Source organism: Muntiacus reevesi, chromosome 2 (genome assembly GCF_963930625.1).
Source record: "Muntiacus reevesi chromosome 2, mMunRee1.1, whole genome shotgun sequence".
Taxonomy (NCBI): Eukaryota; Metazoa; Chordata; class Mammalia; order Artiodactyla; family Cervidae; genus Muntiacus; species Muntiacus reevesi.
This window is the reverse complement of record NC_089250.1, coordinates 6,368,211-6,391,609: the sequence shown is the minus strand read 5'-3', so window position 1 is coordinate 6,391,609 and position 23,399 is coordinate 6,368,211. Positions and strand designations below refer to the sequence as shown.

Below are 23,399 nucleotides of genomic sequence, written 5' to 3'. Positions count from 1 at the left end.
CTATAAAAATTCATGATTCTGAACCTGTGCTTTAGTAGAGAAGAGAAGCACTCATTTGAATTTCCCTGGTGGTTCAGATGGTAAAGAATCTGCCTGCAATGAGGGAGACCTGGGTTTGATCCCTGGGTCAGGAAGATCTCCTGGAGAAGGGAATGGTTACCCACTCCAGTATTCTTGCCTGGAGAATTCCACGGACAGAGGAGCCTGGTAGGCTCTAGTCGACATGGTTGCAGAGTCAGACATGGCTGAGTGACTGCTGCTGCTGCTACTAAGTCGCTTCAGTCGTGTCCGACTCTGTGCGACCCCATGGACAGCAGTCCTCCAGGCTCCTCTGTCCACGGCATTCTCCAGGCAAGAATACTGGATGGACTGAGTGACTAACACATGTTAAAGGGATACAGTTATTATTATCATTGCCTGTGGTTCTATATTGTGGGATAGTCTGTCTTCCAGGCTGCTTTTGATTATACATAATTATTTTATTACTATTTATCAATTAAAGACATATGAAAGAGCTAATCTGAGTATCTGATCAACATGAGACAAGAAGAGATAAGATTTCATTCAAAAGTGAAAAAATTGATTTTTCTGTGCATTTTTATATAGCTATTACAGATGACTGTAAAATTTCTTATATTTTAAAATACTGAAAACAGTATAAAGACTAGCATTCTTATTTATTATTATTATAAGTCACATAACCAATAGAAACAGTATTATGCTATTGCCTCATAAGAGCATACCTAAGGGTACAGAGACAGTCACAAAAGCAAAAATATATCTCCTAGAATGCTGAAACTCTGGAGGAGGGCATGGCAACCCACTCCAGTATTTTTGCCTAGAGAATCCCATGGACAGAAGAGCCTGGCGGGCTACAGTCCATGGGGTTGCAAAGAGTTGGACATGATTGAAGTGACTTAGCACAGAATAGCATGTTGAAAATACAAAAAAAAAGAGAAAAACCATGGTTAGTCATGTTTGTGTGTGTGTGTGTGTGTATGTCTACATAATGCAGATAGATAGATATGTTCATATTTGACACAATAAGACTGTCAAGATGTGTCTGACAATGTAAATTGTTACCCTTTCTTTTGTAGCCAGCAATACTTTATCAAGAACTTGGTACACAAATATCCTTCAAAGATTTTTACACTCATAAGATAACAACAAATTAAGCAGCTTCTGGCTCTGCAACCTCAGGCCAAGTTACCTAACCTCAGTCTTTTCATTTGAAACAGGGACAACAATATTGCCTAACTCATGAGATTTTCGTGAGGATTTAAAAAGAAAACATTCGAGAAGTGCTAAGAACAGTGCATGACACATGAAAGACATTTGACAGATCTCAGCTACTATTGTTATTCTTACTTCTATTTGATGCCCTTGATATGTCAGATCTTAAACAAAGGTGCATCTCTTATAAATGTTTCTAAATATTAAACTGGTAAGAACAGATACTACACTTGACCTTCAACAAATAACGGACACCAAGGGGGAAAAAGGAGGAGGGATGAATTGGGAGGTTGAGATGGACATATATCCACTACTCTGTATAAAATAAATAACTAACGAGGGCCTGCTGGGTAGCACGGGGACTCTGCTCAGCATGCTATGGTGGACTAAATAGGAAGGAAATCCCAAACGGAGGGGATGCACGTATACATGTAGCTGAGTCACTTCACTGTATAGAAGAAACTAACACAACATTGAAAACAACTAAAATACCCCAGTCTAAAAAATAATAAATATTCCCCAATATACTACAGTTTGGGTACGTAAAGCAACCATTGTGTCTTTCCAACTCCAACCTCATATTTTACAATATTTTAAGCAGAGATAAAAATAATGTAACATAAAGACTGATGAACTTTTGGATTGCAAAGAATGATTTTTAGCAGCTTAAGCTATCCCAGAGCCAACACATTTAAGTTAAATGCAGTTTAAGATGGGTTAAACATATGGGTTAAGCAGAAAGAATACGGTGCCCACAGTTTTGTTTTCAAATACACCTGCTACTAGTGAATTCACATCCCGAACCCTGAAAACCACAGACTAATAAGTGTATTTTGCAGACCTCCTCACTTGGCCAAATACACTCTCTTCAGTTGAATCGTAATACTTTTGAGAGTCAGGGGGCCAAAGGAACAACTTTAATCAGGAAGAATATAAAACTTTTACAATAACAAATTACAAAAGAGTAAAATTATGAGCTAACCTGTTAAATTCATCAATCTGCCTGAATAAGTTAATTGAGTGGACAGAATAACCAAACACGATTACAAGATAACCTGAAAGCTGATGGATTACCAGCTACTTGGGATTCAAGCTACTCCTAGGAGCCTTATGCTTTCTAGATCCCCCATTTCTTCTGCCCTGCTGGGATAGTTCTTCAGCCCCCGGCCCTTTGGAGAGTTTAATCCACTTTCCCTTTGCAGTTGCCACTTCCACCAGCTGCTTCTCTCATCACTTTAACATTCAAACGGGAAAGGCCAAGCCCAGGTTATTCTAATGATAGCAAACACCTCATAAAAAAATCTGCCAAATTTACTTTTCCATAGAACATCATTTTTACAGCTTTTCATGAGTCCATGAGGAAAGAAAGCATCATGTATAAAATATGACTTCCAGAATTCTTGAAGATATTAGGCATTGTTCCCAGTGTTACAGTGGGTGGGTGTACCACCATCTACAGAATGGGGGTGTCTTCAATCTCCCCAAAGAGATCGGGTCAGGCTGTCACTGTACCTGTTTGCCCACAGGAGAAGAGGAGAGGACCTAACAAAATTAGGATGTTTTCAGAAATGTCCCCAGGTTAAAAGAACTTTAGGCTCTGGGGTGCATTCTTTTTCATTCCTGGTTTTACATTCCTGTGTAAAGATCACCTTGCTTTAGTCTACAACATCCTGCCAGAGAGAGGACATGGTGTAACAAACCAAGAGTTTGGAATGTGTAAACTTTGCAAGTTTCTTAACCTCTGTACCTCGGTTTCAGAATCTATGCAGGGGTGGTCGGGATATTAACAATATAGTACCTCATTAAATTAGTTAAGTTCTGCAAAGAACTTAAAACTAGCACATGGAAAGCACTCTGGAAGTATTTAAGGGAATTCTTCTCTCTACCCTAGGGTTTTTAGGCAACACACTGCATAAAGATGTGAGGAAAGAATTAACAGGACAATGATCTTAAAACCCTTTGGAAACAATGAATGATGCTTATCTGGACATTGCAGAGTACAGGGTTTTTAGAGATGCTGCTTGAGTGAATTCCTGCTGCCTCCTGGGAAAATCCCTGCTGACATCTTTACCCATGCCCCAAGTTGACAGTTGTCAACGCCTCTGACAGACCCAAGGAAAGGTGTTTTCCAAGAGAGCGGCAGGAAATCCCTACCTGGGCAACCCTTTATTTGGAAACCGGAAAATCCATCCTGTGTCTGACGCCCGCTATTCCCTCCCTAGTTGTGACCGACCCCCCCCCCGCCCCCCACGCCCCCACGCCCCCACGCCCCGTGTTGGAGCTGCACAGACCATCAGAATTCCAGAATTCCATTCCTAAGGCGACCTTCAACAGCGCAGGAACGCTGGAAGAAGTCTTTTGCTGTCAGCTTTTAAAGCCCCAGGTAATGCCATCTCAGAGTAGAACAGGTGGCTTGACTCCGCGCCCTCCGCAGGCTAGGAAGGTACAAGGGTGGCTCGGGGACCAAGTGGACGACCAGGGATGCTTTCTTCGGAAAATTATTTCCTGACCTTTGGCACTGTTTTCTGAGCTGGCAGACTCAACCGGGTTCTTCCTCCCAGACCTCGTTTGGGGGTTTGTCCCAAGTTGAGGTCTCCTTCCGCTCCTCCCCCCGCCCCCGCCTCTCAGAATAACATCACTTCGCCTCTGAAGGGCAAGCAAAGACTGGGAGCGCCCCAAAGCCAACACATGCCCCACACTCCGCCGCCCGTCTCGCGCTCGCAGCCTCAGGTACTGGGGGACAGACCCGGAGACGCGTGCAGCCCGACCTCCGAGGCGGTTCAGCCTCCAAGCACTTAGCCCGCTCCGTGCAGGCTGGAGACGGGTGGCCCCCGCCCACCTACTGCCCAAACAGCTGTTCTTTGATGGGACGGGGACCCGCCTCCCCGCATCGCTCAGGTGCGAGGTCAGCATCCCGCCCCCCGGGCCCCGGCCGCCACGCGCGCCCCTGCCCGGCGGCGCACTCACCTGCAGCGGGGTCCGGCTGGCGTTGGCCGCGGCCGCGTCCGGCCGGTCGGCGGCTCCGGAACCGCGCAGCACCGTGATGTGCAGCGTGAGCAGCAGCAGCCCCAGCAGCAGCAGCAGCTCGGCCGCCAGGCGCACCATCCTCCGGAGGCGCGCGGCTTTAGGACCCGGCGCGGCGGGCGGCGGCGGCGGCGGCGCCGGGGGAGGAGGAGTCGGAGCCCGGGAGTCCGGCAGCGCGGCTCCCGCCTCGGCCCCCGCCGGGGCCCCGCTCCCCGAGCCGGCGGCACTGGCGCTGGCTGCGGCGGGGCGCGCCAGGCCCGGGGAGCAGGAGCCGCCACCGCCGTCCCCGCCGCCGCACCACGGCGGAGCCACGGCGGGGCCGGGGGCGTCCAAGCCGGCGGCGGAGCGAACCCCGGCGCTCCCCGGCGGCGGCGGGGACGACGGGCCGCCCGGGGCCCGGGCCGGGCCGGGGCCCACCCTGCGGGCAGCGGGCAGCGGGGGCGGCGGCGGGGCGGGCGCAGCCGAGCCCCCGAGCGCACATGGGCGCCGCAGATGTGGCCGCGGCGCCGCAGCTGGAGCGGGAGCGGCCGCCAGAGGAGCGCGGGGAGCGGGAGGAGGAGGAGAAGGAGGAGGAGGAGAAGGAGGAGGAGGGCTTCAGCGGCGGCCCGCAGTTACCTCCACGCTTGGCTCCCCCGCCCTTGCCGCCCGTAGCCACTCACCCGACGAGCCACCTCCCCTCCTCCCCGCGCTCCACCCGGCCGCGGGCCGCGCCGCCCCGCCGCAGAGTCCTCGGGAGAGCCGGCTCCAGAAGGGGGCCCCGTGCGCGGGGGCTGTCAGTGTTTGGAGGTGACCCGCGAGCCCCTCCGGAGTCCGCGTCCGGCTGCCCGGCTGCGCCGAGCGCGCGCCTCCGCTGCCGAGGTCGCTGCGGCCGGCGAGGGCAGAGCCCCGCGCGCGCTGAGGTTCGGGGCTGTGGGTGGGTGGGGGTGCCTGGGCGAGGTTGGAAACTTTTATTGACAAGTGGAGTTGGGAGATACGGTGATGGAGAACCGAGAGGGCGCCGACCCAGCCAGGTGTCTGCCGGCGACTGTGCGCGCCTCCCTGCAGCTGGCCTGTGTACGAGGGGGAAGAGACGGGGTCGTTCCAGAAAGGTCTTGACACTCGCTCCCGGACAGTGGGCCGCCCGCTCTCCGAGCGCCGCTGCTCAGGCGCCCGCGGCGGTGAGTAGAGCCTGGGAAGGGAGGCGAGTCCGATTCGCCGGGCGTCCGTCTGGTCCAGCGCGCAGGTGTCTCGGCAAGAAGCGGCAGGGATGAGGTGCCCGCGGCTCGGGCGCGCAGGACGGAGGTGGGGCAATGGGGGCCAGTCTCAGCTCAGGCCGGCGCGAGTCAGGGAGCTCATCCCGGAGGCGCTGCGCCCGGAGGGGCCCTGGGGGCCGCCGTCGCCCAGTTGCCACTCACGGTCCAGCGTCTCATGACCGCGCTGAAACCTCGGACTCCCGCGCGCCGCTCATGCCTCGCAGGGGACAGCCGGCCGGTGGAAGGGCTCGAGGGTCGAGCAGAGGGCGCGTGGTCCTCGCCTCGGATGCACGAGAGAGCCGGGTCCGGGGCTGGGCTCAGCTCACCGCAGTGGCGCCGCGCATCCTGCCCGGACGCCCGCCTTCTCCAAGGGGCTCGGAGTGGCGGGCGCCCGGGCTGGCCCGGGCCTTTTATACTCCTCCTCCGCCGCCTCCCCTCGGGTCCCTCCTTGCCTCCTCCCCTGTGCCCGCCCCGTCCTCCCCGCGAGCGGAGCTTTCAGCCTAGGCGTTCCCCAATTTCCCCAATTTCCAAGCGCACCTCGCATCCTGGATTCCAGTGTCCCGGCGATGGAGCCTCTCGGTTCTATCCTGCGGACTGAAATAAACAAACAAACCTTTCTCTCCGACACGCCCCCTTCCCCCGCTCCCATCCTTACAAACTCAAGTAAGATTCTTAAATCAACTACCTTCTGAGAGTTCCTGTCTTTATACAAGGCACCTCAGCCAAGTCTTACCCAAATTAAGACCAAAAACACTTTTATCATTATGAAAGTTCACAGGGGTGGGGGTGGCGGTGCTCGCCCTGGCATTTTGCAGTATTTAAATAACGGTGGTTAAAGTATAGTATTTGGTTGTTTAGTCGCTAAGTCGTGTCCGATCCTTTTGGAACTCCGTGGACTGGAGTCTGCCAGGTTCCTCTGTGCGTGAGACTGCCTAGGATAAGAATACTGAAGTGGGTTGCCATTTCCTTCTCCAGAGAACCTTCCCCACCCAGGGAGGGAAGCCGTGTGTCTCCTCCATCGGCAGGCGGATCCTTGACCACTGAGCCACCAGGGAAGCCCAAAGTTTGGTGCACGGATTGGTTTTGTGTCAGGGGCAAGAAGGGCTAGTTACTGCTCTGGAGAGGCTTCGTGAGCATCTTTAAAATCTTAACCAACTCTAGCATCTTACTAACACATCGACAGCTTCTAAAGCACTCCGTTTCTTTCAGTTATTGTGTGTGTGGTGGGCAGCGGCGGGGCGGAGGGGGAGGGTGTTGAGAAGGGGCGATGTTTGGAGGGAGGGAGCGCTTTAAATGTTTAGGCAGCAGGTCCTGTTAGGCATCCTGTTGCAATCCGCAGGCTCTAAAATGCCAATAATTGTCAACCGGAGCGCTGAGGAAGAATTTGAAACAATGGATGGTCCCGGGTTCAGATGGGAGATCAAAGAGGAGGTCCCAGCGGCTCTGAGATCCCACAGAGATCCTCCTGTGTGTTTCCAAGTCAGAATCACTTAGAAAAATGTGAGGGAGTTCAGGCTAATCAGCACATCGATGGAATGTGTAAATTAAGATGGCAAACTGGAATCCTGTATCCAGAGAGTTTAGGCTGGCTGTAAGCCCCAGTCGTGCCAGACTGTGATGTGGGCATACAGGGACAAATGACTTTCCCATTGCCTGAGGCAGGCTGGTCTCTGCTGTATCCTGTGTTTCCATCACACAGTCTGCACATGTGAGCCTCAATGCCTCTCCTCTCATCTAAAATGAATATTTTTTTGGATCCTAGGAAAAATAACTTTTACAAAAACGTTGGAAAGAAATCCTTGCAGTGAGTGTAAATTCTTGTAAATGTGTAAAAGGAGAGTTGGAGATCAAAGTCTTTGTAAAATGTTGTAAAAATTGTAAATTGAATTTTGGGGACTAAAGTCTGTATAAAATGTCGAACAAATGTATGAATGAATCCTATTAAAATTCTTGCATGCTGTGAAATCCAAATTCCAGGTGAGTTTATGTTCTAGTAAGCACACATAACTAATATTGATAAACCTCCATCCCTATGGTGACTGTTGCCAAACAAGGCTATTGGCAGTGGTCTGCTTTTGAGGAGTTAGGGAAAACTGGATTGCAAGTTTGTGAAAAAGAATTGTAACTTTAATAGCCCAAGCAAATTAAGTGTTGAGCACCTTTAGGAAATCATACCCACAGTTAATGGAAACTTTTAAAATCCTACCTGCTTAAGAGTTTCCACAACACTTTATTCATATCTTTTATTATTGATCTAACTATGCGTTAGTACAATGTATGTGTCTGTCTTTATACCAGATTTGGATCACCTTTGTGGCAGAACATTCCAGAGCACATCTCCCTTACCCCCGGTTCAGTTTTGTTCTGTTTTTTTCTTCCTTTGTTCACAACTAGAGAACACTTTCCAGTAGCACTGGGTCTAGGTGGGACTGTGGAGAGCTCTGCCACTTTCCGACCTGGCCATTAAACACGAAGTGACCATCTGTCACACTCTCCCTTTGCTTTCTGTAGGCAAAGGATTTTCAGGTGGAAGGAGCCCAAACCTCTGAGTTACTGCTCAAGAGAGAGCTATTGCACCAGGAATGCCTGCATGTAACCTTGTGCAGCAGGAAATACACTTTGTTGTTCAAGACTACTGTGATTTGGGGATGTTTGCCACGCAGCTAGTTCAGCCTGTCCTGACAAGTACAATCCTCAAGACGGGGACAGCTGCCTCCTCTCATTATATTTCTAGAGCTGAGCACAGAGCCTTGCATGGAGTAGATGCTCAGTCCATGTTTCTTTAATGGATGCAGCATGTGGTTTTTATACAGGCCTTACTTAATGAATTGACTCCCCTTAGACTGTTCCTACTGTAAGTAGCTGATCTGTAAATATTAATTTTTCTGTCTTGATTATACTATTCTTTCACAAATTTTATCTTTTATTATTAGTCCTTTTCTTTTGCAGACAGGCTTGTTTGGAATAGCTGGGTAAAATAAGAGAAATTAACAAGCCAGAACACCTATAGTTAATATAACTGAAGAGAATCTTGTAGTCTATTATGATCAGGATTTTATTGTTTTTACTCTTTGTCTCTATCTATAGATATAGTTGTTGTTTTGTTTTTATTTTTTTTACTAAAACTGTTGGAAGATAGCAAAGGGTAGTTTTAGTATAGTCTTTTAAAATATGTTTTTATTATTTAAAAATATATACAAAAGTAAAGAGGGTATAATAAATAACCCAACTTCAACAAAACTTGTGACCAAATCTCTACTCTCACTTTCTATTGTCAAATTATTTTGAGGCAAATCCATGACATCATATCATTTCACTGATACATAGTTCAATATATATCTCACAAACATAAGGATTCAATTTAAAAAAAGTTACAGTCATGCATACTGTGTGTGAGGTGTAAATCAAATTTTTCGCAAAGTCAAAACCAGAGACTTTTCTGGGTGTAAAAATGATCAGCATTTAGGAATTGTGGTGGAGGCTGCTAGGTGTTCACTAAAACCCTTTTCCTCTTCTTCCTGGACATACAAGTTGACTATTTTTCCCAATATCCTCTACAGTTAGATACAGCCATGTGCCTGAATTCTGGCTAGTAGAACTCAGTCTGGTGGCTGAATATTTCTGTGCAGGGTGAGGAATGATCAGCCTCAATTCCGGACACAGAGCCCTTACCCCATTCCAACTCTGCCTAGAACACCTTATCTAGGCTAGTGTGTGATTAGAAATAATCTTTTTGCTGTGCAGCAAAGTGATCCAGTTATACACATATATTCTTTTTTCATACTTTTTCCACTATGACTCATTACAGGATATTGTAATAGTTCCCTGTGCTATTCAGCAGGAACTTATTAGTTATCTATTTTATATACTTTGTTGTTGTTCAGTTGCTCAGATGTGTTTGACTTTTTGAGACCCCATGGACTGCAGCATGCCAGGCTTCCCTGTCCTCCACCATCTCCCAGAGTTTGCTCAAAATCATGTCCATTGAGTTGGTGGTACCATCCAACCATCTCATCCTGTGTCGGCCCCTTCTCCTACCTTCAGTCTTTCTCAGCATCAGGGTTTTTTTCCAGTGAGTCAGCTCTTCACATCAGGTGGCCAAAGTATTGGAGCTTCAGCTTCAGCAACAGGGTTGATTTCCTTTAGGAACGACTTGTCTGATCTCCTTGCTGTCCAAGGGACTCTGAAGAGTCTTCTCCGGCATCATGGTTTAAACGCACCAATTCTTTGGCACTCAGTCTTCTTTTATTGTGCAGCTTTCATATTGGTAAAACTACTGGAAAAACCACAGCTTTGACTATATGGACCTTCTTAGGCAAAGTAATGTCTCTGCTTTTTAAAACGCTATCTAGATTTGTCATTGCTTTTCTTCCAAGGAGCAATTACATGGCTACAGTCACTGTCCACAGTAATTTGGGAGCCCAAGAAAATAAAGTTTGTCACTGTTGCCATTGTTTCCCTGTCTGTTTGCCATGAATTGATGGGACCAGATGCCACAATCTTAGTTTTTGAATGTTGAATTTTAAACCAGCTTTTCCACTCTCCTCTTTCACCTTCATCAAGAGGCTTTTTAGTTCGTTCCTCTTCAATTTCTGCCATAAGGATGGTGTCATCTGCATATCTGAGGTTATTGATATTTCTCCCAGCAATCTTGATTTCAGCTTGTGCTTCATCCAGTACTGCATTCTGCATGATGCACTCTGCATATAAGTTAAATAAACAGGGTGACCATATACAGTCTTGACATACTCCTTTCCTGATTTGGAACCAGTCTGCTGTTCCATGTCTAGTTCTAACTGTTGCTCTTGACCTGGTTACAGGTTTCACAGGAGGCAGGTTAGATGGTATTCCCATCTCTTGAAGAATTTCCACAGTTTGTTGTGAACCACACAGTCAAAGGGTTTGACATAGTCAACAAAGCAGAAGTAAATGTTTTTCTGGAACTCTTGCTTTTTTGATGAGCCAACAAATACTGGCAATTTGATGGCTGGTTCCTCTGCCTTTTCTAAATCCAGCTTGAACATCTGGAAGTTCTTGGTTCACATACTATTGAAGTTTAGTTTGGAGAATTTTGAGCATTACTTTGCTAGTGTGTGAAATAAATGCAATTGTGTGGTAGCTTGAACTTTCTTTGGCATTGCCTTTCTTTGGGATTGGAATGGAAACTGACTTTTTCCAGTCCTGTGGCCACTGCTGAGTTTTCCAAATTTGCTGGTATATTGAGTGCAGCACTTTCACAGCATCATCTTTTGGGATTTGAAATAGCTCAGCTGGAATTTCATCATCTTCACTTGCTTTGCTTGTAGTGATGCTTCCTAAGGCCCACTTGACTTCACATTCCAGGAGGTCTGGCTCTAGGTGAATGATCACACCATCATGATTATCTGGGTTGTGAAGATCTTTTTTGTACAGTTCTTCTGTGTATTCTTGCCACCTCTTCTCAATATCTTCTGCTTCTGTTAGGTCCCTACCATTTCTGTCCTTTATTGAGCCTATCTTTGCATGATATGTTCCCGTGGTATCTCTAATTTTCTCAAAGAGATCTCTATCTTTCCCGTTATGTTGTTTTGTTCTATTCTTTGCACTGTTCCCTTAAAAATACTTTCTTATCTCTTCTTGCTACTCTCTGGAACTCTGCATTCAGATAGGTCTATCTTTCCTTTTCTCCTTTGTCTTTCGCTTCTCTTCTTTTCTGTTATTTTGTATATTTTGTTTGTATTTGCTAATTCCAAGCTCAATTATTTATCCTGCCCCCACCCCTGAGACCCCTTTGATAACCATAAGTGTGTTTTCTATGTCTGTGAGTCTTTCTGTTTTACAAATAAGTTCATTTGTATCATATTTTAGATTCTACATATATCACATGGTATTTGTCTTTCTCTTTCTGATTTAACTTACTTAATATGATCATTTCTAGTATGATCATCCATGTTACTACAAATGGCATTATTTCATTATTTTTTTATGGCTAAGTATTATTCCATTGTACATATTACCACAACTTTTTCTGAAGATGTTTTTAAATTTATTTTTTAATTAGAGGAAAATTTCTTTACAATGTTATATTAGTTTCTGCCATACGACAAGTGAGTCAGTCATAATTATATATTTATCCTCTCCCTCTTAAGCCTTCCTCCTCTCCCCATCGCATCCCTCTGGGTCGTCACAGAGCAGCAGACTGCATCCCTGTGCGTACAGTGACTTTCTCCTAGCTGTATGTTTTACACACAGTAGTGTTTACGTGCCAATGCTGCTTTTCCAGTCCATCCCACCTTCTCCTTCCCCTGCTGTGTCCACAGGCCCGTCCTCTACATCTGCATCTCCATTCCTTCCCTGAAGGTAGGCACATCAGTCCCATTTTTCTAGATTCCGTTTATATGTGTTAATATACAATATTTGTTTTTCTCTTTCTGACTTACTCTGTGTAACAGACACTAGGTTCATCCACCTTGCTACAACTGACTCAAATTCTTTTTTATTTTTATGACTGAGTAATAATCCTTTGTGTGTGTGTATGTATCTTCTTTATACATTGACTCGTTGATGGACATTTAGCTTGCTTCCATGTCTTAACTACTGTGAATCGTGCTTCTGTAAACACAGGAGTGTGTGTATCCTCTGGCATTAGAGTTTTTCCCCAATATATGCCTCCTGGGACTGGGAATGGGACTACTGGCTCATATGGCAACTCTATTTTTAGCTTTTTAAGGAAAAAATTCTTTAAAAGATATGTGAAGCTGCTAAATTTGGAGGGTGTGCTGCAGGCCTTACGCTGCCCTAATTCACGTGCTGTGATAGGGAGGGGTGGGAATCTTTGGGGAGAGAGCGGGTGTCTTTGTCTTTGTGGGCCATCAGGCCTCTGTTGTGACTAGTCAGCTCTGCTGTTGCAGCAGGAAAGCGGTCAAAGAAAATGCATGAACAACGCTTGTGGCTGTTTCTTTTTTTTCCCGCAGTGCTGCGTGACATGCTAGATCCTAGTTCCCCAGCCAGGGGTCAAACCCATGCCCTCTGCAGTGGAAACACAGACTGTTAACCACTGGAACGCCAGGGAAGTCCTGAGTGGCAGTGTTTTAATAAGACCTTGTATACACAGACTCCACGTATACACAAAGCTCCAATATTTGGCCACCTGATGCGAAGAGCTGACCCATTGGAACAGTCCATGATGCCGGGAAAGACTGAAGGTAGGAGGAGAGGGGGACGACAGAGGACAAGGTGGTTGGAGAGTCACCAACTCAACAGACAGGAGTTTGAGCAAGCTCCGGGAGACAGTGATGGACAGGGAAGCCCGGTGTGATATAGTCCTGCAGTCCATGGGGTTGCAGAGTCAGACGCCACTGAAAAACTGAACAACAAAATATGAAGACAGCTAGACCATATGACTTAGCTTCTGCCAGTCCCTTTTCTAAGAGATGGACATACTTTACCACCTCATCTCAGGGCCATCCATGGAGGAACTGCAACAAAATGGGGTTGAATGGATTCTATTGACCAGCCATGTAGCCTCTCAGACAAGTTACTTTAGCTCTCTCAGCTCAGTTGATGGGCTTCCCTGGTGGCGCAGTGGTAAAGAATCCACCTGCTATGTATGAGACCTGGGTTCGATTCCTGGGTTGGGAAGATCCCCTGGAGAAGGAAAAAGCAACCTACTCCAGTATTCTTGCCTGGGAGATCCCATGGACAGAGGAACCTGGTGGGCCATAGTCCATGGGGTCACAAAAGAGTTGGACCCGCCTTACAGACTAAGCAACACATGGCTCAGTTTCCTCATCTGTATATTGTTTTCAGGTTCCACTCTCACTCCCACAGGAGGCAAAAGGAGTGGTTCCAGGTCTCTGTCCAATAGATGAAGGACTCCAGATTGTGTCCGTGAGGGCAGGGAACTGGTCTGTCTCATTCACTTCTGAAGTCACACGGTGGCTGTTCCATAAATATTTTTTCCATGGGTGCAGCTCTCAGAAAATTGCAGAAAATAGTAGCTGTAAGGATCCCGAGAGGTAGACTCTAAGCCCTGAAGGAAACACAAACAAAAACTCCAAAATGTTGTTCCACTAGAGTCCTTTGAACTGTGCAGGGGTCACAGTGCTCACAAGTGAGAAAATCACCACCCTCAGAGGCTTGGAGGTGCTCCTGGGGGCTCTACCCGCTAAAGCAACAGCTAGGCTGGGGGGACATCTGGACTTGCAGCGTTGTTCCAACTCTGGAGGCTCTAACACACACACACGCAAGCGTGTGAGAACCAAGGGGATGCTGTGTCTTCATTTCATCTTAGAGCCCCTGACTGTACACAGGGCCCAAGGGACCCTGAGTGTGTGACCCAGGATGGGGAGAGGCTGCATTCCTGGGGGAGGGCTGTTCTTCTCAGGCATGGGCAGGAGTGGTGATGAAATAGGATTGGCTCTTTGAAAGGATGCACGATGGTCCTTCCTTACGTGGCAGGGTCCTTGACTGCATTTCCAGTGTGACGTGAAAATGTGATGCCCTGCCTATCCACTGACTTCTGCAAATAGCTGGCCTCTGTAGCGCTCATCTGTACTAAAAAAAGAGACTCCTTTATTGCTTTGGCTTTGCTATAATTATTTCTGTGCAAAACAAAATAAAATCTCAGACATGTTATAGCTGGAGGAGAAAATATATAATTATAATTTGTATAATTACCATGTTATATATTATATATCATAGGTTTTTTAAAAAAAACTTTTGATAAATAATTTCTAGACAGAAAGAAAGCAAACTGGTCAGAGTTGCATCTCTGAGTTTAGAGGTTGATAGGGGCCAACCAGAATTCATCAAGCTTCCTTTTACAGATGACGAAACTGAGGCCCAGGGAATTAAATTGACATTTTCAATATTGTAGAGGGAGTTGGTGGCAGCATCAGGTTTTCACGTCAAGGCCATTGCTCTTTCTACTTTTCTAAATATAGTTTAAAATATTAAAGTGTGGCATACCTACCAAAAAGAGTGCATATCCTTGGTGTATACAGTTCTGTGAAATTTTTATTATTCAGATCAAGAAGCATTATATTACCAGCACCCCAGTAACCCATTAGCCAGATGTTAACAATATTCTGACTTTCATCACTGTACATTTGAATGGACTTAGACAATAATATAAACTTAACTTTACAAGTTACATGCCCCTGGAGGAGGGCATGGCAACCCACTCCAGTATTTTTGCCTGGAGAATCCCCATGGACAGAGGAGCCTGGAGGGCTACAGTCCATGGGGTCACAAAGAGTCGGACACGACTGAGCGACTAAGCACACAGCACAACTTTACAAGATATCTCTTGGTATCTCACTTCTAGTGCTATCTTCCGTTTCTCTCTTCAACCTTTTAGTTGTTCAGTCAGTCATGTCCAACTCTTTGTGACCCCATGGACTGCAGCACGCCAGGCTTCCCTGTCCTTCACCATCTCCCAGAGTTTGCTCAAACTCATGTCCATTGAGTTGGTGATGCCATCTAACCATCTCATCCTCTGCCACCCCTCCCCATCCTCCACCGCCCTTAATCTTTCCTGTCATCAGGGTCTTTTTCAATGAGCTGGCTCTTCGCATCAGGTGGCCAAAGTCTTGCAGCTTTAGCACCAGTCCTTCCAATGAATATTCAGGGTTGATTTCCTTTAGGATTGACTGGTTTGATCTCCTTGCAGTCCAAGGAACTCTCAGGAATCTTTTCCAACACCACAGTTTGAAAGCATTAATTCTATGGCACTCAGCCTTCTTTATGGTCCAACTCTCTTCTGAACATGACTACTGGAAAACCTATACCTCTGCTAGACAGACCTTTGTCGACAAAGTAATGTCTCTGCTTTTTAGTACACTGTCAGTTTTGTCATAGGTTTTCTTCCAAGGAGCAAGCATCTTTTAACTTCATGACTGCAGTCACCATCCACAGTGACTTTGGAGCTTTTTATTTAGAAGACTTTTAATCCTATAGAAATGTTTCAGGTATGATTGAAAGAACACCCATCCATCCTTGTGGTGGTTGGCAAAAATGACCACAGTTTTTCCTTCACCACAGCCAGGCCCTTTATAATGTGACTTCTCAGCTTTCCCCACTGTGACGCAGAGGCATCCACCCCCCTGACTTTGAGAAAATGCATCACCAGTGAGGTTGTACCAGTTCTGTGGTCTGGTCTCAAGAAACTTCCCAGGCTTCCTCTCTCTCTGTATCTTTCTTGGAACTTTGCCTCTGCCCGTGAATAAGCCAGGACTAACCTGCTGATGGGACAAAGACAGGGTGCTAGTCACTGCAGCCAACCACCAGACTCACCCCAGAAGCAAAGCTGCCCAACCAGTTAGCTGCTGATCACAGACACACGAGGGACCCCAACAGAGCTCACTGGAACTTCCCAGGGGAGCTGAGTCTAAGTAGAAAAATAAACTAAATACATAGCTGCTCTTTTGTGAGTATTTGTCAGAAAAAGTGCTCAATGCAACCCTTTACCTCAAATATTTCAGTGTATAGCTCCTAAGAAGACAGAGATTCTCCTACATCATCACAATATAATTAGGCTCAGGACATTTACCACTGATACAATTATATCTAATTTACATTCATATTCAAAATTTTCTAATTGCTCCTACAATACCCTTTGGGGCTTCCTAAGCGGCTCAGTGGGTAAAGAACCTGCCTGCCATGCAGGAGAGGCCAGAGCTACGGCTTCGATTTCTGGGTCTGGAAGATCCCCTGGAGAAGGGCACAGCAACCCACTCCAGTGTTCTTGCCTGGAGAATCCCAGGGACAGAGGGGCCCTTCCGGTGACAGTCTGTGGGGCTGCAGAGTCAGACACGACTGCAGCGGCCGAGCGTGGCACAGCGGCACAGTCCCCTTTCCAGCTGTCTTCCTTCTGCTCAGGACTCAGGCGCGCGTTCCCTGCTGCATGTGGTTGTCGTGGTCCCACCTCATTATTTCTGTCTTCAACAATTGCCATCTCTCCCCCCACCGGCCTTTTCCTTTTGGTCTTTTGTCTTATTAACAATTTGAAAAGTCTAGGTCAGGTGATTTTGCAGAGTGACTTTCAGTCCACACTAGCGTGCTTGTTTCTCCAGGATTAATCTCAGATTATGCTCTTTGGGCAGGAATACGGATGGCGCCATGTCCTCACGCGTATGTCACATCACGGGGCCCACACTCCGGATGGCCGCGTTGTTGGGGACTCTCTCTCCAGATGCAGAGGTCTTGATGAAGTGGGAAGAGTTCTTGACTGAGAATATGTTGGTGTGTGCAAAGTGAGTCCATCGAATTTCCCGGGAACCTACTCTACTTTGTCCTAAATTCTTTGTTAACTTTGTCCAGGCCCCTCAGGGCAGTGGGGTGCGACCATGTTAGAGGGTGACTTTCTTTTACGAATAAGTTATTTATATATTTATTTAGTCAAAATATGTTCTTTGACAGTCACAGTCAAGCATCTTGAAAATTCTGTGGAATGTAAAGACGCTTATTTGGAGACTGCATGAAATAGAACCTCTTCATGTAGTAACGTTGACTGGGGTTTTTTTTTGGAGGAGGGTATAGGGAGAGAGCAAATTAGCCCAGAGAGTGTGTTCAGGCTCTCTCACCCCCCCCCCCGCCCCGCCCCGTTCTGTAAATAATAACTGTGTAACAGCTGAGCTCATCTATAGCACCGTGCATGCACATCACGAGGTATTCTCTTGGTCTCGACTACTTTGTGTGAAATGCCTCTGTGAGCATCACCTGGAAAAGCCCTGGAGGGTTGTGTACGGTTATGTTGTGTCAAATTACGGCTGCTATGGCTGCTGCGCCAGCCAGGAGAGAAGAAACACGTCTGCAGTTCCTACGGCTCCTCGGGTCTCCTTCAGCTTCTCAGCTCACACCTTGCCTACCCTGGGCTCAACCAACAGTGCTGACGGTGTGAAAAAAAGACAGTTGGCCCTGTGAGCAGGCTCAGCAATAGAGAGGGGTACAGGCTGGATTTTTAGATTAATGAATTAATTATTTTCAGGTTTGATTTTTTTCCCATTGAAATATAGTTGATTTACAATGTTGTGTTAGTTGCAGGCATACAGCACAGGCCGTGAGTCAGTTATTTTTTTGTTTACTCTAATCAAAAGTATTTATCAGTTCATTCTGAGTAGTTTAGTCTCAATCTCTCTCTCCTCTCTTTGTTAGTAAGCCAGATTTGGTGTAAGACAAAAGAGAAATTAATTTGCTGTTAATCACCCTTGACTTCAGTGATCTCAAAATAGTAAATGACTTAGTTTTATGATGCATTGAAAAAATTGCAAGGAATCTAAAAATACCTAGGGAAGTTTAAAAGACAGGAAGAAAACACCAACAGATTGGTCATGTCAACTCTTTTCTAACAACTAAAGAGTAGCTGAATTATTTTTTTCCGACTGTTCCAGGTGAGGTTATATCTGAAAGAGAGCTAAAACTGATGAATTTGCAATTAGAAGTGAATTTAATGACAATAGTTCTTCAACAAAGAAAGACCAAACTGACACCTCTAAGATGCCACATCAGAGACGTCTCCACTCAAAATAGCTTCACAACAGACTGGTTCTCACATCTTTACTAATAAACACAAGATCTCATCACCAATGCTTGTGGTGAGGATTTCACAATGATTGGGGGTGTTGTGGCTCATTTGTGAACCAGATGTGTCTAAGCTGAAATCTGAAAATTCTCACTTGGTAAACAGGATGATGAAAGTTGGACGTGAAGCGGCCTTGTGGAGGTATAAGCATGAAAGAACTATTTACATGTTTTTGGAGCTCAAATTTGGGACAGTTGTTATTTTACAAGATTGAGATTTTCCTTTATTTACCTGGTGTCTAACTTGGTTCTCAAACTGTAGTTCAGTTTTATCCATGGCAACAAAAACTAGCATTTGAGAATGAAGCTTTTATTTGTTGGGGAAATGAAAGCCAAATCATCTTGTTTGTTTTGGATCCTCATAAAGATCGAAGAATAAACTGTTCTCACGTTTTTATGTGTGTGTTGTGAGTAAATATATGCCATGGTGATATCAGGCCCAGTGATACTAAAAAAAAAAAAAAAATCTACATATACCAGCCAGGGAAAGTAACTTTAGCTGTTGTAAGAAACACTTCCCCCAAACCTCAAAGACTTAACACAAGAAAAATTTATTTTCTTGCTTGTACTGTGATATTCTGAATACCTTGGCATTCAGAGGGCAGCCTTCATTTGATTTAAGGGCCCAGTGCCTTATCCAGCAGACAAGGGAAGAGAGAAAAGGGAGACTGCCAGATGTACCATTGGCTGAGATTCTGTCGTGTGGCTCTACCCAGCTGCAAGGAGAGCTGGGAAATGGAGAATTCTTGTATGTCTAGGAGGAATATAAAATGGCTATGTCCAAGGCATGGTACTATTTCCATATAGAATTATCTCTGCTAAAATACCAGTATGTGAATGAAAATTTGTAGTGTCATGGGTGGGCTGGATAGAGCAAGGGTTAACATTTTACTTAGAGGGCTGGATAATAAATATTTTTGGCTTTGTGAGGCAAGAAGAAAAATTAAGTACATTATGCATGTACTTTTATAATCATTTTAAATGTAACTGCTTAAAAATGTGAAAACCATTCTGCTCCGAGATGGTACAGAAGGAGACAGTGTGGGGTGGCGGTGGCCCGTGGACCATGCCCCTGGACTGACCCTGAACTAGATAAATTCTATAAGGAAATACTCTGCAGAATCTCCCTGTTTCTCAGACCCTTCCTAAGCTGATTTTGACTATGATTGAGTTTTTCAGATAAGCATTTGTGGCAAATTATAGGAGAATATAGACTTCACTGGGCTTCCCCCATGTCTCAATGATAAAGAATCCACCTGCAATGCAGGCGATTCGGGTTCGATCCCTGGGTGGGGAAGATCCCCTGGAGGAGGGCACGGAAACCCACTCCAGTGTTCTTGCCTGGAGAATCCCACGGACAGAGGAGCCTGGCGGGCTATGGCCCATGGGGTCGCAGAAGAGTTAGACTCGATGACTAAACAGCAACAAATAGACTTAACTGAAATTATGAAGATGAGGCAGAATTAAACACCAGTTTTATGTGACAACAGTGACAGGAGATAGCAGTTAAAATAAAAACCTTTACTCTAATCTGGATAATAATAAGAAACATTAGATTATATTTCAAAATATAGCAAACCTTTATGTCATTATAAAAGGGTTTGCTTCTGCAACATAACATGCAGTTATATCGTGCTAATATTTTCTAGGTTCTTTTAATGACTGTGTTTATGGAGATTCATCTAGTAATCTGTGATCTCAATTAAGGCCTCAGGTGCTGGCTTTCTTCTTGCTCCTCCTCTTCTCCTCGTGTTAGGATGGTTATTTTTCCTGGTTATTATACAACTATAATAATGAGAACCTGGACTCACAGGATAGTCTAGTGAGAGCCACGGAGGAGGATGTCTGCTTGGCCTGACCACATCAATCCTGACTCATTAGCTGGTATGGTAAAAGGGAAGATTTTACGTATCATGTATATTAAGTAAATGTAGTACATGAAAAGAAGCATTGTGGAAATGTGGTTTGTAGTACAAGACTTTATTAATGAGTAGATTTATGTTCTTATTATTTCTTTTATTAAGATTTTTTGTCATTATAAAAGTAATATATTTTCACTGCTGGAAATATAGAAAATCATAAAAAAAGGAAAATTGAAATTATGCATATTTCTGTCACCTACAGATGATCACCATTAGCTTTCTGGTATAGTGTTTTGCTGTTTACACATACATGTACACACACTAAACATATACACATATATGCACATACAAATATACATAGCCTGCATACCTATTTAGATATTTTTACGTAGTTTAGGGACATGACTTAAACCATATTGCTTATGGTCATTGAAAACTGTCTATAAGAAAACTTTTAATGGCTGCAGCATATTATCTTGTATGAATATATTATAATTTAATTAGCCTAACTTCTATTTTTAGACACATGTTGTACAAAATCCCCTTAATTGAAAGGCCATTAAGAGAGATATACCCAACAAAATAAGTGCTTATATTAACAAAAAGACATATGTGAGACTATTCAGAGCAGCTTTGTTCCTAATAATCTACAGCTGGAAACAATCCAAATGTGTATCAATTTTAGAATGGATAAACAATTTTCAGTAAATCCACGCAATGTCATCAATGGAAAAGAATTAGTGGTTGACTGCTGTGTATAACAATATGGGAGCTTCTCATGGACATGATGAATAACAGGAAAAATGGATACAAAAGAATACATTCTATATCACTCCATTTATATGAAGCTCAAGCATATGGCCAACCACCCTGAAGTGGTAGGGCTTCTTTGGCTGTTCAGTGATTTACACTTTGCCTTCCAATGCAGGGGATGTGGTTCCATCCCTGGTCAGGGAGCTAAGAACCCACAAGCTGTGCAGTGTGGCCAAACCAAAAAAAATTAAAAATAAAGTGATCAAAATGAGTGATCGAAATAGTGTCGTGGGAGGAGTATAGACTAGGATGGGGTGCAAGGAAATCATCAAAGTACCAGAAGTGTTCCATTTTTGATCTGGGTGCTGGTAAGTTGTACCTCAATTAACTGAAATAAGAATAAACATACTATGTGATATGAGTCTGAAGATAGGTTTGGACTACATTTCTTATAAAGTCCTCTGGTGGTGGTGGTTTAGTCGTTAAGTCCTGTCTGACTCTTGTGACCTCATGGACTATAGGCCACCAGGGATTCTCCAGGCAAGAATACTGGAGTGAGTTGCCATTTCCTTCTCTAGGGGATCTTCCCAACCCAGGGATCAAGCACAGGTCTCCTGCATTGCAGGCAGATTCTTTACCAACTGAGCTATGAGGGAAGTTCATAAATTCCTTAGTATACAGTAATCTCATAATTTCTAAAAGTATATATGCTATTTTGAGTTAAATAGCATATCAGTTCAGTTCAGTTGCTCAGTAGTGTCAGACTCTTTGCGACCCCATGGACTGCAGCACGCCGCCAGGCTTCCCTGTCCATCACCAACTCCCGGAGTTTACTCAAACTCATGTCCATTGGTGATGCCATCCAACCATCTCATCCTCTGTCGTCCCCTTCTCTTCCCGCCTTCAATCTTTCCCAGCATCAGGGTCTTTTCCAGTGAGTCAGTTCTTCATATCAGGTGGCCAAAGTATTGGGGTTTCAGCTTCAGCATCAGTCCTTCCAATGAATATTCAGGACTGATTTCCTTTAGGATGGACTGGTTTGATCTTGCAGTCCAAGAGACTCTCAAGAGTCTTCTCCAACACCACAGTTCAAAAGCATCAATTCTTTGGTGTTCAGCTTTCTTTATAGTCCAACTCTCACATCCATATATGACTGCTAGAAAAAACCATAGCTTTAACTAGATGGACCTTTGTTGGCAAAGTAATGACTCTGCTTTTTACTATGCTGTTTAGGTTGATCATAGCTTTTCTTCCAAGAAGCAAGTGTCTTTTAATTTCATGGCTGCAGTCACCATGCACAGTGATTTTGGAGCCCCCCAAAATAAAATCTCTCGCTGTTTCCATTGTTTTCCCATCCATTTGCCATGAAGTGACGGGACTGGATGCCATGATCTTTGTTTTTTGGGTGTTTGAGTTTTAAGCCAACTTTTTCACTCTCCTCTTTCACTTTCATCACGAGCCTCTTTAGTTCTCCTTCATTTTCTGCTATAAGGATGGTGTTATCTGCATATCTGAGGTTATTGATATTTCTCCCAGCAATCCTGATTCCCCCTTGTGCTTCATCCAGTAGTGCATTTCACATGATGTCCTCTGCATGTAAGTTAAATAAGCAGGGTGAAAATATACAGCCTTGACATATTCTCTTCCCCATTTGGAACCAGTCTGTTGTTCCATGTCCAGTTCTAACTGTTGCTTCCTGACCTGCATACAGGCTTCTCAGGAGGTAGGTTAGGTGGTCTGGTATTCCCATCTCTTGAAGAATTTTCCACAGTTCATTGTGATCCACACAGTCAAAGGCTTTGGCATAGTCAATAAAGCAGAAGTAGATGTTTTTCTGGAACTCTCTTGCTTTTTCTATGATCCAATAGATGTTGGCAATTTGATGTCTGGTTCCTCTACCTTTTCTAAATCCAGCTTGAACAACTGGAAGTTCACAGTTCATGTACTGTTGAAGCCTGGCTTGGAGAATTTTGAGCATTACTTTGCTAGTGGGTGAGATGAGTGCAATTATGTGGTAGTTTGAGCATTCTTTGGGATTGCCTTTATTAGGGATTGGAATGAAAACTGACCTTTTCCTGTCCTGTGGCCACTGCTGAGTTTTCCAAATTTGCTGGCATATTGAGTGCAGAACTTTCACAGCATCATCTTTTAGGATTTGAAATAGCTCAGCTGGAATTCCATCACCTCCACTAGCTTTGTTCGTAGTGATGCTTCCTAAGGCCCACTTGACTTCACATTCCAGGATGTCTGCCTCTAGGTGGGTGATCATACCATCATGGTTATCTAGGTCATGAAGATCTTCTGTGTATTCTTCTGTGTATTCTTGCCACCTCTTCTTAGTATCTTCTGCTTCTGTTAGGTCCATACCATTTCTGTCTTTTATTGTGCCAATCTTTGCAAGAAATGTTCCCTTGGTATCTCTGATTTTCTTGAAGATACTCTAGTCTTTCCCATTCAATTGTTTTCCTCTACTACTTTGCATTGATCATTGAGGAAGGCTTTCTTATCTCTCCTTGCTATTCTTTGAACCTCTGCATTCAAATGAGTGTATCTTTCCTTTTCTTCTTTGCCTTTCACTTCTCTTCTTTTCTCAGCTATTTGTAAGGCCTCCTTAGACAACTATTTTGCCTTTTTGCATTTCTTTTTCTTGGAGATGGTCTTGATTACTGCCTCCTGTACAATGTCATGAACCTTGGTCCATAGTTCTTTAGGCAATCTATCAGATCTAATCCCT

General features: G+C 44.9%; 1 protein-coding gene and 1 long non-coding RNA gene across 3 annotated transcripts in view; one reads left to right on the top strand and one right to left on the bottom strand.

Annotated features, from left to right (window-relative positions):
* Positions 1-4,485, bottom strand: part of ISM1 (isthmin 1) — an 82,401-nt gene extending 77,916 nt beyond the window's left edge. The window contains exon 1 of one of the 2 annotated variants that reach the window (XM_065920876.1): positions 4,201-4,485. In XM_065920876.1, coding sequence (XP_065776948.1) covers positions 4,201-4,338 — 138 coding nt within the window. In that variant the 5' untranslated portion in view covers positions 4,339-4,485. Of the gene's footprint in view, positions 1-3,524; positions 3,625-4,200 lie in introns of those variants that run through there. The other variant, XM_065920877.1, reaches the window with a different exon arrangement.
* On the top strand, positions 3,872-18,413 carry LOC136159081 (uncharacterized). The gene is made up of 3 exons (XR_010661392.1): positions 3,872-3,963; positions 16,574-16,723; positions 17,861-18,413. It is a non-coding gene; the product is annotated as an uncharacterized lncRNA (long non-coding RNA).
* The last annotated feature ends 4,986 nt before the right edge of the window (positions 18,414-23,399 follow it).